Source organism: Salvelinus fontinalis, chromosome 31 (genome assembly GCF_029448725.1).
Source record: "Salvelinus fontinalis isolate EN_2023a chromosome 31, ASM2944872v1, whole genome shotgun sequence".
Lineage (NCBI taxonomy): Eukaryota > Metazoa > Chordata > Actinopteri > Salmoniformes > Salmonidae > Salvelinus > Salvelinus fontinalis.
In genome coordinates this window covers 39,232,774-39,247,252 of record NC_074695.1, presented here as the reverse complement: position 1 = coordinate 39,247,252, position 14,479 = coordinate 39,232,774, and the positions used below count along the sequence as shown (strand labels likewise).

General features: G+C 41.6%; 1 protein-coding gene across 6 annotated transcripts in view; it reads left to right on the top strand.

The window, feature by feature from the left end:
• Positions 1-14,479, top strand: part of LOC129830217 (kazrin-A-like) — a 223,939-nt gene that overhangs the window by 150,052 nt on the left and 59,408 nt on the right. The window contains exon 1 of one of the 6 annotated variants that reach the window (XM_055892599.1): positions 2,033-2,311. The exons of the other annotated variants lie outside the window; for them this stretch is intronic. Within the exon in view, the coding sequence (XP_055748574.1) occupies positions 2,281-2,311 (31 nt within the window). The 5' untranslated portion in view covers positions 2,033-2,280. Of the gene's footprint in view, positions 1-2,032; positions 2,312-14,479 lie in introns of those variants that run through there. 6 annotated transcript variants of the gene reach the window in all.

Below are 14,479 nucleotides of genomic sequence, written 5' to 3'. Positions count from 1 at the left end.
CTTCAGCTTCTTGGCAATTTCTCGCATGGAATAGCCTTCATTTCTCAGAACAAGAATAGACTGACGAGTTTCGGAAGAAAGTGCTTTGTTTCTGGCCATTTTGAGCCTGTAATCGAACCCACAAATGCTGATGCTCCAGATTCTCAACTAGTCTAAAGAAGGCCAGTTTTATTGCTTCTTTAATCAGAACAACAGTTTTCAGCTGTGCGAACATAATTGCAAAAGGGTCTTCTAATAATCAATTAGCCTTTTAAAATGATAAAATTGGATTAGCTACCACAAAGTGCCATTGGAACACAGGAGTGATGGTTGCTGATAATGGGCCTCTGTATGCCTATGTAGATATTCCATAAAAGAATCTGCTGTTTCCAGCTACAATAGTCATTTACAACATTAACAATGTCTACACTGTATTTCTGATCAGTTTTGTGTTATTTTAAATGAACAAAAAATGTGCTTGTCTTTCAAAAACAAGGACATTTCTAAGTGACTCCAAACTTTTGAACAGTAGTGTACATGGCGGGGCTCAATCAAGCTAGTCGTCTTGATTACTTTCTTATGTCATTCTCTCTGGCACCAAAAGTTTAAAAAGTGTTGATAGGGGACAGAATGCGGTCGGACCATCATATAATTTACATATGTCTTACTCTTACAGATTTTCCACGTGGGCGATGATATTGGAAATGTAATCAAAGCCTGTTGGATGATAAATTGTTTTTAACTAAGACAGAAGATTTTACAACTGACTTTTTCGACATAACATAGGTACAGTGGTTCCCCTTATTGTACGGGACACTTTTAAATGTGCCTTTAGAGTCCATGCAATTCAGTACTCATCTCTAAAACAAAAGCAATTTAGGTCAAAATATACATATATATATATTGAAATGGGTTAAAGTCATGTATAGTAACCCTAGGTCTAAAATAGTAAATAATGGCTACTTCTCAGAAAGTTTAAAACTGTCAAGAGGAGTGAAACAAGGTTGTCCAATATCGGCATATCTATTTATTATTGCCATCGAAATGTTAGCTGTTAAAATCAGATCCAACAATAATATCAAAGGGTTAGAAATCCAGGCCTTAAAAACAAAGGTGCCATTGTACGCTGATCCACAATTTGGATCCCTCCACAGCCTCATAGATGATCTAGATACTTTTTCTAACCTTTCTGGATTAAAATCAAATGATGTCTACTACATTACGTGTTGGATCACAAAAAAATCACTTTTACATTACTGTGTAGTTGATGTGGGATGTGGACATACTCGGGTATACATATCCCAAAAGAAAGAAATTACCTAATTCCAATACATTTTAATAGAAAGTTAGCAAAAATAGATAAGATCTAGATTAGTTTAACACTTTTTTTGGTTACTTCACGATTCCATATGTGTTATTTCATAGTTTTGATGTCTTCACTATTATTCTACAAATAGTAAAAATAAAGAAAAACCCTGGAATGAGTAGGTGTGTCCAAACTTTTGACTGGTACTATATGTATGTGTCTATATATGTGTGTGTGTATTTACAAAAAATATATTGGGGATTGGAAATGATGCACTTACACTGATGGAAGCTACAATCTATCTGCAATATTAAAGCTGATCTAGCCCCTATTTTTATTTATTTAAAATAAACTAAGAAATTAGATAAGTTCCATATGTTTCAAAAACCACATAGTTTCTAAATGTTTGAACAAGGCATTGGGATTGTAGTTCACATGGTTCCACCGGTAAGCAGTGCTTATAAATGAGAACCCTTGGGATAAGGCAGAATGCCTTATTAATGCCTTGGGTTCTTGAGAGCAACTTGTAAACCTGCTCTGTTTAAATTGAGCTACATTGCCTGGCCAACCTGCATGAGAGGACACACACATTGACGCACGCTCTCACCTGCCTACTACAAGACCGCACCTTGGCATAACTCCTCCCCTAACCTGTGTGTGTTTGTGTGTTGGAGCAGTGTGGGAAAATAGTGACAGCTCTAGTTAGCTCCACCTCCCAGTGAAGTATTGTAACAGAGGGGGAGGGGAGGATTGGAATATGTAATTCTAAACCTGTGGGAGTCTCTTAGAACAGGTACAGAAAGAGAGAGACCGAGAGCAAGAGAGAGGGAGGGACAATCTCTGGAAGTATTTCCTGATTTCCTGGACACAGTGCAGTGGAAGAAGAGTGTTTTTTGCCTGTGGAGTGTTGTTCAGATTCCCCTGTTGTCTATTGTGAGATTCCCAGCCCAGACCTGACAGTGGAATCCTTGGGAAAACTCTCCTGTGAGGAGGGGATGAAGTCGGACAGGGAGGAGGGGAAACCTGGTGAGTGGAGGAGGAGTGGAGTAGTGGAAGAGTGTGGCTGCTTGTCATCGCTCTCCCTGACTAGTAGCCTTTAGCACTTGTGTGCTGACCAAAAGTTTCAAGTGACACTGACACTGGAATGGAGCTTGTGACTGAGGCTTTTGGTGAGGCCTGGTATTTTGAATGGGGGGCTGCGGCGGAGACCTGTGGGACTGTTTTTTTTCAGCACTATTTGTGCTTATGTGTATTATTAAAACTCAGAAAACAGCGAGTTCACATGTGGGTAAAAGTGTCATGTGGGATGTTCAGTCACCTGCCGGCTGCCACTCATTGTCGAACCGTTCAGTTACTTTACCCAGCTATGACCTCACGGCTTGTTGTTGTTTGAACATGGGAGTGAACTATGCCACCCTAGAGCCAACGTCAACACTAAAACAAACTGTAGTTGTGTCAGGCTGACTGACAACAAGGTGTACCTATACCAACCTGGTAGAATATCTTTACATTTATTTAAAAAAAATGTAGTTTGGAAATGGTTGAATGAATGAGTTTTGTCTAATTGCAATTCACCGGCATAATTCATTGTGGGTTGTTTAGTGAAGGCATTTCCTTCAGGCAGTGTTGTTTTTTGTTTTCTAAAGACCTTTTGTCATGGATTAGTGAATAGGTGACTCAGTGTTGTCCTTGGTTATTTCTACAGCAATGTGTCTGAATTTCTCAGAACAACGGTACATTTGTGTTTGTGCCTGAATCATGAAGGCAGCATTGTTTAAAAATATATATTTGTAACAGTGCTGCATCTAGGGTTATTGAGCTCACATTTCTCTGAGAGTGAATGTGTATTTTACTCTGTGTATTTCAGTGTGTGACAGCATTGTCTATGTCACGTACATGTTAAACTTTGATGGTTCATGGGTACTGTAGTCTTCAGTGGATGAGCGCCTCTGTTTCAGGACTGACCTGGTCAGATCTGCTTACAATCCTCTGATCAATTCCAAACCATGCGGGCCAAAATCAACTCAGTACCATCCACATAGGGTCTATCTGCTAACCGCCAGAGCATAGTATTCATTAGCTACTGTCCTTGAATCCCCACTGCTTCCACCTGAGGCTGATACTGTTTAGGGTCGCAGTTATAATGGTCATTGGAGTGTCCCAATAGCGTTGCTAGTAGGTTGAGTGACATACTCAGCTGTGCAGTGACAACACATCAAGTAATTCCTGCTGGCTTAGCCACAGGGTGTGGTCGCTGACACCATTCTTGCCGCCTAAGCAAAACAAACAAACACTTTCAACGGTATTCATTGCTTCTGAGAGCCTAACTTCTATCCAAGGTGTGGCTACATATTAGCAGTTGTGCTTAATTACGAGGCATTCGTGCTAACATTGCCCCAATAGCATCTCACATATTTTTGTGTTCAAACCAGAACAGGAATACTCATCACAAATGTCTCAGATAGGCAATGTAGATCGGTTTTCCCTTTTAAACTCCTCTATCTCAAATCTAGTCCAATTTACTCTAGCTTAGTCAAGTCTAGGTTTAGTACAGTATATGTGAAGGTTGAAGTCCAGACTAGTTGTGACCAGTGTTGGGCTCAATTCCATTTAAATTTAGGAAGTAAACTGAAATTCCAGTTTAATTCCTGAATTGAAATGAAATGTTATTTTGTCCGAAACTGTTTTGAACTATGAGTTGACAGCGTCTTGTGTGAAGAGCTGTCGGATCTTACAGGCATCATGGGGAAATGACAGGTCAAAGTGTCAGGCTCAAGGGCAGGTCACCTCTTCTATGTGTCATTATTAAAGTACCCTCTTTGTGAAAGACAACTCACTGATAAGCTATTCTGTGTCTACCTTTAGTGGTGGTGTCACTTTCAAGAGTAGACCTAGAAGCAACCATATCTTGGGCTAAAGCCAGATATTATTGATCTCTCATTGCCTGGGGACATGAGTTCCTGTATGGATAGGTGGTAACTATAAATATAGTTGTACACTACAAAGCATCATATCGAATGGACTCCTTTTTAACCTATAATAATAATAATTGGGTAGGTACTTATATTTGTCCTACTGTAAAACTTCAACTAATAGCCCAGGTGTGTATTTGCTTAAATCCCTGGACACAACAGGCATATATTTGAGCCAGGCATCTATTTCCTTAATGCACACAGCTTTTGCTCATTTGCATAGTTAATTGTTTAATTCCTGCATTCACTTCCAGCGATTTTGTAAATTTCTTAATTTCCTACACTGTGTTATTATTTACACACTATGTCACGTTTGTTTTTTCTTAGTATGCCTCTATTTTTGAGATTTTTTTAACTTCCTTGACAGAATAATTATTCATCTGTTTGACTGTGCATTTTCTCCAGACTGATTTCTTGGGGTCTGTACTCCCAATGTTGTTGACTGTTTTTATGCTTTCCAGTTAGCTAGAAGTATTCCGCTGTTTGCAGCCAAAGGTTAGCAGTTTCTTACTGCCGATAAAAACAGATTGCCATCATTTTTTCGGAGTCATTACTGAATGATGTAACAAAACAAACATTAAACCCTGCAAACAATTAATGGTAATTCATGGTAACCTTGTAAACAATTAATTTAGACCTGGGTTTATTTGAAACAGGCGTTTATTTGCTGAAATGTGTGTGGTTAAAAGGAACAGGCGGCTATTTGAGACCCGGCTTTTAACTGTTTTACGGTATTTCATACATATACAGTACAAGTGTGTAATGTCACATACGCCGGATTGGTGCAGCGAAATGTATTGTTTATATTGGGTCAGCCATATTACGACAGCGCACCTGGAGCAAATTAGGGTTAAGTGCTTTGCTTAATGGTACATCAAACAGATTTTTCACCTTCTTGGCTCAGGTATTAAAACCAGTGACCTTAAAGGTGAGAGAACTTTTTTTTATTTTATAAAAAATAAAATAAATAAAAGTAAGCTTTTAAATTATATCAATCTAATGTTTACAGTGATAAAGACATGGATGTCTCATGGTATGCAAAATCGTTCAACTTTGTGCACCTTTCTGAGCACTTCAACAATGGGCAAATATGGAAGATTTCATTCAAATGAAAAGGGGTGCTGTAAAAAAGTGATTGAATTCAAATGGATTTACTCCAAGAGATCATCCCCTACTAGTAAACCATGTCAGAGTTGTCAATCACTCAATCTGAAAAGGTGTGGTGGAGAGGGGGATTTGCTCTATGGTATCATTATCTCTACCCCCATCCGGAACTTTTACCCCTGCAATGAGTCGGGACCTGGGTGGGGGACCCTGGTGTCTGTTTTCACTGCCCACCCACCCTCCCTCTCCTGCCCTATCCTGGCTGCACCCACTGGCCTGTCCATCACACAGAATTAAGTGACAGGGCGTGTGTGTGTAGGAGTGTGTGTGCATATGCATGCGTGTGTGTTTCACAGCAGGCTGGCCGTGTCCAGTGTGACTGTGTAATTATGAGAGTGACCTGATCCTGCCTCTGTAATTACATGACTGTCAGTGGAGTGGGTAGACGCAGCAGACCCTCTGTGTGATACTGTGAGGGGCTAAGAGAATGGCCTGCCTTTCATGTGTTTTAGTAGTTCACGTGTTTTTATGAGCAGTTCAGGCAACTGGGCAACAGGTTCTCAATACAAAGCCAGGGCTTAGGGAAAAAGGGCAGATACCTGATTGTTGTGGTAAATGTTTCACTTGAAAATACACGCTGAGTATACAAACAATCAGAACACCTGCTCGTTCTATTACATAGACCGACCAGGTGAATCCAGGTGAAAGTTACAGTATGATCCCTTATTGATGTAACTTGTTAAATCTAATTCAATCTGTGTAGACAAAGGGGAGGGGACATGTTAAAGATGCCTTTTTAAACCTTCAGACAATTGAGACATGGATTGTGTATTTGTGCCATTCAGAGGGTGAATGGGCAAGACAAAAAATGTAAGTGCCTTTGAATGGGGAATTGTAGTAGGTGTCAGGAACTGCAACGCTGCACTCAACAGTTTCCCATGTGTATCAAAAATGGTCCACCACCCAAAAGACATGCAGCTAACTTGACACTGTGGGAAAAATTGGAGTCAACATGGGCCATTATCCCTGTGGAACGCTTTCGGCACCTTGTAGAGTCCATCCCCCGATGAATTGAGGCTGTTCTGAGGGCAAGGGGGGGGGTTCCTAATATTTGGTATACTCAGTGTATAATCTACAGCCATTTTATTATTATTAGATAGTTGGATTTGTTTCGGTGAAGCACTGATGGGTAAAATCTAGTCTAAGTATTTTTCATTAGAATGTGTTGAATCGTTTCACATGGCATTCTTGGTTGAACCTTTTCTTCTATTCTTGACTGTAAGACAGAGGATACTATTTTAGTGGATAGTCCAGTTTCCAACCACCCTCCAATTCTTCCATGCCCATGAATGTAGTTTTAAAGCAAAAGGCTTTGCTAAACATTGGTTCAACACATTTCTATTACACCAACGAGAAGTACTTGGCCATTGTGGCTTTTAACATTCATCCCACTGACTTTCGGAATGCCTCCCGCTATTTTCCATTAACTCTACCTCAGTTGACAAAACACAGAGACATAGGGTTTCCCTCCCACAATACACCTCTCTGAAAAGGTGACAAACTGAGCAGTGACAGACTTCCTTTCTGTGCGGCTTATGCATTCGCAGGTGTTCTGTGCGTCTGAACTACCAATGTTTTCATCTTCGCTGGAAACAGAAATGGAACTATTCTCATTAAAATAAGAGTTTTCCAGGGATTTCAAGATGCTACTGAGATTATTTTGCCAAGGCTCGGAAAAAATGTATTTGATAGTATATTTTTTTCAAGGCTGGACTTTTCAAAGGCTTGTGAGTGTGAGCAACTAATCACACGTTTTTTCTGCCAAGAAAGGCTGCTTTATCATTCATGTTTGACGGAAGGTCGACTTGTTGGCACGATTTCCTTTGTTTGTGTGTGTGTGTGTGTGTGTGTGTGTGTATGTGTGCAGACTTAAACAGCGCTCTTTGATTAAATATCAAGGGGACAGAGTTTGCTGCCCTCATGTTTGGCCCAACCTATAAATACACAACTAGCTCTATTAGCCTTTGACACCAGGAAAAAGGTTGTGTTTGAACAACCCACAAACATACGCACACATGCACGCTCGCACACACACATTTACATTTTATACAGTGAGAGAGAATTTGTGTGACTGAGCAAATGCTATGCCAAAAAAAGCATGAAGGAAACAGTCTTTGGTCATTCATGAGAAGATGATGTGCTCTGACTCTTCTCTTTCATCCTAGTGTTGGCAAATATTGTTTGTCTGGTAATGGCTGTTACTTCAAGTCCTACAGCTTAGTGAATAGTTTGTGGGAATTGATGGTATTGAAAGGAGAGCTACAGTCTATGAACAGGATGCGTGAGTAGGTGTTAGGTGTCTCTAGGGATTGCAATGTGTAGTGGAGTACCGTGTTAACAGCATCATCTACAGACCTATTAGCTCTGTAGGCAAATGAGTGGGTCCATCAATGGGGATGTGCATGGTGTTAAGTAGGCCAGGACTTTCAAATGCTTTCACGGCCACAGATGTCAGGGCGACTGGTCTGAAGTCGTTGAGTTAGGTTGTTTTGGGTGATTTGGGGCCATAAAGAAGGACGGATACTTTAAAACACTGTGGTACTGTACACTGGCATAAGGAAGTGTTAAAAATGTTGGTGAACACTGGAGCCAGCTGTTCTGCACAGTGGTGGAGCACAGCTGGGCAAATTGATTCGGCCCTTCTGCTTTCCTTATGTTTTGCTTTTTGAAAACAGTTCTGACCTCATCCTCCTTTATGGTGAATGCTGGTGGGAGGGAGATACCTGAAGTGGGGGGGTTGAGTGTCTGTGCGCTTGTTTCCTCAAACCGCACATACAACACATTGAGTTTGTCTGGGAGAAGTGCTCATTTGAAGGGCGAGGGTCGTTTTTTGCAATTTGTCATCTCCTGTAAGCTTTTCCAGACTGATCTGGAACTGCTTCATTGGCAGTGAATTGTGCTTCTAGTTTTTTTGTGGTTTGTTTTGGCCTTCCTTATGCAGAGCACAGTTCATATTTGTCTGCTTTGAAGTTCATATTTTACGGCATTATTTTTCATATGAAGTAAAGATAGTTATTTTGAGAACCAGGGCTTGTTGTTGTCGTATGACGTTGCAGTTTTTGTGGGAATACACGTCTCTATACGGAACCGGATGTATGACACCATTGTCTATGTACTCATCGAGTGTGGTACATGACGCTCTGAAGGTATCCCTGTGGATGTACTGTGGAGTTGGTACACCAGCGCTGTTTAATCATGAAGCAAATACCACAGTCTATTCATTTTAGAGAGAATTTGATTGACCTGCTGGCTTGTTAGATGGTCAAAACCGGGGGGGATATGGCAGAGTCCTGGGTGATCGGACGTTTGATAATAGCAGGGCAGGCAGAGGGGGCCGGTAGAGTTTTCTGGCTCGCTTCCATGTCCGGTGTATTCCCAGCTGTAGGCAGTGACTGCCCAGGTATGTTGTTAGTCAGTAATTCCACAGGTAACAAAATATGTTGTGGACTCCAAACGATTTCTCCCTGATGTTATTAAGTAAACTCAGCAAAAAAAGAAATGTCCCTTTTTCAGGACTCTGTCTTTCAAAGATAATTCGTAAAGGGTTTCTTCATTGTAAAGGGTTTAAACACTGTTTCCCATGCATGTTCAATGAACCATAAACAATTAATGAAATGCACCTGTGGAACGGTCATTAAGACACTAACAGCTTACAGACAGTAGGCAATTAAGGTCACAGTTATGAAAACTTAGGACACTAAAGAGGCCTGTCTACTCACTCTGAAAAACACCAAAAGAAAGATGCCCAGGGTCCCTGCTCATATGCGTGAACGTGCCTTAGGCATGCTGCAAGGAGGCATGAGGACTGCAGATGTGGCCAGGGCAATAGATTGCAATGTCCGTACTGTGAGATGCCTAAGACAGCGCTACAGGGAGACAGGACGGACAGCTGATTGTCCTCGCAGTGGCAGACCACGTGTAACAACACCTGCACAGGATTGGTACATCCGAACATCACACCTGCGGACAGGTACAGGATGGCAACAACAACTGCCCGAGTTACACCAGGAACGAAAAATCCCTCCATCAGTGCTCAGACTGTCCGCAATAGGCTGAGAGAGGCTGGACTGAGGGTTTGTAGGCCTGTTGTAAGGCAGGTCCTCACCAGACATCACAGGCAACAACGTCGCCTATTGGCACAAACCCACTGTCGCTGGACCAGACGGGACTGGCAAAAAGTGTTCTTCACTGACGAGTCAAGGTTTTGTCTCACCAGGGGTGATGGCCGGATTCGCGTTTATCGTCGAAAGAATGAGCGTTACACCGAGGCCTGTACTCTGCAGCGGGATCAATTTGGAGGTGGAGGGTTCGTCATGGTCTGGAGCGGTGTGTCACGGCATCATCAGACTGAGTTTGTCATTGCTGGCAATCTCAACGCTGTGTGTTACAGGGAAGACATCCTCCTCCCTCATGTGGTATCCTTCCTGTAGGTTCATCCTGACATGACCCGCCAGCATGACAATGGCACCAGCCATACTGCTCATTCTGTGCGTGATTTCCTGCGAGACAGGAATGTCAGTGTTCTGCCATGGCCAGCGAAGAGCCCGGATCTCAATCCCATTGAGCACGTCTGGGACTTGTTGGATCGGAGGGTGAGGGCTAGGGCCATTCCCCCCCAGAAATGTCCGGGAACTTGCAGGTGCCTTGGTGGAAGAGTTGGGTAACATCTCACAGCAAGAACTTGCAAATCTGGTGCAGTCCATGAGAAGGAGATGCACTGCAGTACTTAATGCAGCTGGTGACCACACCAGATACTGACTGTTACTTTTGATTTTGACCCCCCCCCCCCCTTTGTTCTTGGACACATTATTCCATTTCTGTTAGTCACATGCCTGTGGAACTTGTTCAGTTTGTCTGTTGTTGAATCTTGTTATGGTCATACAAATATTTACACATTTGCTGAAAATAAACACAGTTGACAGTGAGAGGATGTTTCTTTTTTTGCTGATTTTAGTTACAAATTACTATATTTGTGTAAACATGTAGACCTCCATACGAAAAACACCAACAAAATTGAGAGACACAGAATCAAAGCTTGTAGAGTGGCAAGGCTCAGTACCGCCATCTTAGATTAGTTATTCGCTTTCATAGCATATAGAAAATGATCAAGCAGAGCATCAATTTCCTCTTCAAATGACTATTCTACTGCAGCACATTGCCCACTGAAGTAATTATTCCCTGACCCAATACAACCCATTCTCATTCTAGGCACTCTGCCTGGAATAATAATCTGTCAAGAAGAGAAATGAAAAATAAAACAGTCATGTCTATCTCCTCTCTCACCGTAGCTGTAAAGCAATAACTCATTAGTGCATCCATTTGCCTTCATTGTAAACACAACAGGAAAAGTTTCGAGGAATTATTTTCTTTAATTGTATTTTTTTGTCTCTGTAATTTGACTAGAGCGTTTTTTGGCATTGGGTTGGATGGTATTTTCAGGAGTATCTATACCTGACTAACTGCTAATTCACTGTAGCAGCGATGCAGTGCATTCTGAAAGTATTCAGACCCCTTTACTTTTTCTACATGATGTTATGTTACAGCCTTATTCATTAATGGATTAAATAAAACAAATCCTCATCACTACACACAATACCCCATAATGGCAAACAAAAACTGTTTTTTAGAAATGTTTTCAAATCTATTAAAAAATTTAAAAAACTGTAATACCTTGTTTACATAAGTATTCAGACTAGAGGTCTACCGATTAATCGGAATGGCCGATTTAATTAGGGACGATTTCAAGTTTTCATAACAATCAGAAATCGGTAATTTTGGATGCCAATTTTGCTGATTTATTTTTATTTTACACCTTAAATAAAGATTAAATAAACTAGGCAAGTCAGTTAAGAACACATTCTTATTTTCAATACGGCCTAGGAACGGTGGGTTAACTGCCTTGTTCAGGGGCAGAACGACAGATTTTTACCTTGTTAGCTCAGGGATTCAATCTTGCAACCTTACGGATACTAGTCCAACGCTCTAACCACCTGCCTCACGAGGAGCCCGCCTGTTACGCGAATGCAGTAAGAAGCCAAGGTAAGTTGCTAGCTAGCATTAAACTTAATCAATCATAATCACTAGTTACAACTACACATGGTTGATGATATTACTAGTTTATCTAGCGTGTCTTGCGTTGCATATAATCGACGCAGTGCGCATTCGCGAAAAAGGACTGCAGTTGCTCCAACGTGTACCTAACCATAAACGTCAATGCATTTCTTAAAATCAATACACAGAAGTATATATTTTGAAACCTGCATATTTAGCTAAAAGAAATCCAGGTTAGCAGGCAATATTAACCAGGTGAAGTTGTGTCACTTCTCTTACGTTCATAGCACGCAGAGTCAGGGTATATGCAACAGTTTGGGCCGCCTGGCTCATTGCGGACTAATTTGCCAGAATTCTACGCAATTATGACATAACATTGAAGGTTGTGCAATGTAACAGGAATATTTAGACTGATGGATGCCACCCGTTAGATAAAATACGGAACGGTTCCGTATTTCACTGAAAGAATAAATGTCTTGTTTTCGAGATGATAGTTTCCGGATTCGACCATATTAATGACCTAAGACTCGCATTTCTGTGTGTTATTATGTTATAATTAAGTCTATGATTTGATAGAGCAGTCTGACTGAGTGATGGTGGGCACCAGCAGGCTCGTAAGCATTCATTCAAACAGCCCTTTCGTGCGTTTTGCCAGCAACTCTGCTGTTTATGACTTCAAGCCTATCAACTCCCGAGATTAGGCTTGTGTAACCGATGTGAAATGGCTAGCTAGTTAGCGGGGTGCGCGCTAATAGCGTTTCAAACGTCACTCACTCTGAGACTTGGAGTAGTTGTTCCCTTGCTCTGCATGGGTAACGCTGCTTCGAGGGTGGCTGTTGTCGTTGTGTTCCTGGTTCGAGCCCAGGTAGGAGCGAGGAGAGGTACGGAAGCTATACTGTTACACTGGCAATACTAAAGTGCCTATAAGAACATCCAATAGTCAAAGGTATATGAAATACAAATGGTATAGAGAGAAATAGTCCAATATTTCCTATAATAACTACAACCTAAAACTTCTTACCTGGGAATATTGAAGACTCATGTTAAAAGGAACCACCAGCTTTCATATGTTCTCATGTTCTGAGCAAGGAACTTAAACGTTAGCTTTCTTACATGGACATATTGCACTTCTACTTTCTTCTCCAACACTTTGTTTTTGCATTATTTAAACCAAATTGAACATGTTTCCTTATTTATTTGAGACTAAATTGATTTTATTGATGTATTATATTAAGTTAAAATAAGTGTTCATTCAGTATTGCTGTAATTGTCATTATTAGAAATACTTTTTTTTTAAATCGGCCGATTTTAATCGGTATCGGCTTTTTTTGTCCTCCAATGATCGGTATCGGTATCGGCGTTGAAAAATCATAATCGGTCAACCTCTAATTCAGACCCTTTGCCCGAGGCTCGAAATTGAGCTCAGGTGCATCCTGTTTGCATTGATCAAGCTTGAGATCTTTCTACAGGTTGATTGGTGTTGGTTGTCCACTTGTGGTAAATCCAATTAATTGGACATGATTTGGAAAGGCACACACCTGTCTATATAAGGTCCCACAGTTGACAGTGCCTGTAAGAGCAAAAACCAAGCCTTGAGGTCGAAGGAATTGTCAGTAGAGCTCCGAGACAGGATTGTGTTGAGGCACAGATCTGGGGAAGGGTTCCAAAAAATGTCTGCAGCATTGAAGGTCCCCAAGAACACAGTGGCCTCCATCATTCTTAAATGGAAGAAGTTTGGAACAACCAAGACTCTTCCTAGACCTGGCCACCCAGCCAAACTGAGCAATCGAGAGAAGGGCCTTGGTCAGGAAGGTGACCAAGAACCCGATGGTCACTCTGACAGGGTTCATCTCTATGGATATGGGAGAACCTTCCAGAAGGCCAACCATCTCTGCAGTACTCCAGCAATCAGGACTTTATGGTAGAGTGGCCAGACAGGAGCCACTCCTCAGTAAAAGGCACATGACAGCCTGCTTGGAGTTTTCCAAAAGGCACCTGAAGGAGTCTCAGATCACAAGAAACTAGGTTCTCTGGTCTGATGAAACCAAGATTGAACTCTTTGGCCGCTCATCACCTGGCAAATACCATCCCTAAAGTGAAGCCCGGTGGTGGCAGCATCATGCTGTGGGGATGTTTTTCAGGGACTGGGAGACTAGTCGGGCTCGAAGGAAAGATCAATGGTGCAAAGTACAGAGAAATCCTTGATGAAAACCTGCTCCCTAAGCACACAGCCAAGACAAAGCATGTCTCTGAATATCCTTGAGTGGCCCAGCCAGAGCCCGGACTTGAACCCGATATAACATTTATGGAGAGACCTGAAATAACTGTGCAGCAACACTCCCCATCCTCCCTGACAGAGCTTGAGAGGATCTGCAGAGACGAGTGGGAGAAACTCCCCAAATACAGGTGTGCCAAGCTCGTAGCGTCATACCCAAGAAGACTCAAGACCAATCTCTGCCAAAGGTGCTTCAACAAACTAATGAGTAAAGGTTCTGATTTCTTTGCTTTGTCGTTATGGGGTATAGTGTGTAGATAGATGAGGGGGGGAAAATATAATTGAATATATTTTAGAATATGGCTGTAACATAACAAAATTTGGAAAAAGTCAAGAGGTCTGAATGTTTTTCCAAATGCACTGTACATTCTTCACATTCATTGTTTTACACAATTTCTTATCACAGCACTGGCAAACCATGGTTAACCAACTCCCTGACCCACATGGCTGACTTTTGCCCCATCATAAGAAGGTTCATGTCCATTGTAGTATTCTAATTATATAATAGGAGCACAGTCATATTATGGAATCCTCTTTCCCTAATCCCCATGACAACGTCACTGTGGTTGAAAAGTAGTTCCAACGTATCAGTCCATCTGTAGGCTCAGAATGATTTTAATCCCAGTGTTTGTGTTGTCACGCTTGTCACAAATGGGAGCTAACTGTGAACAGTGTGGAGGGATTACAGTCGAGAGTGAGGGTTGGGAGTGAGGGTCGAGACTAGAGAGAATA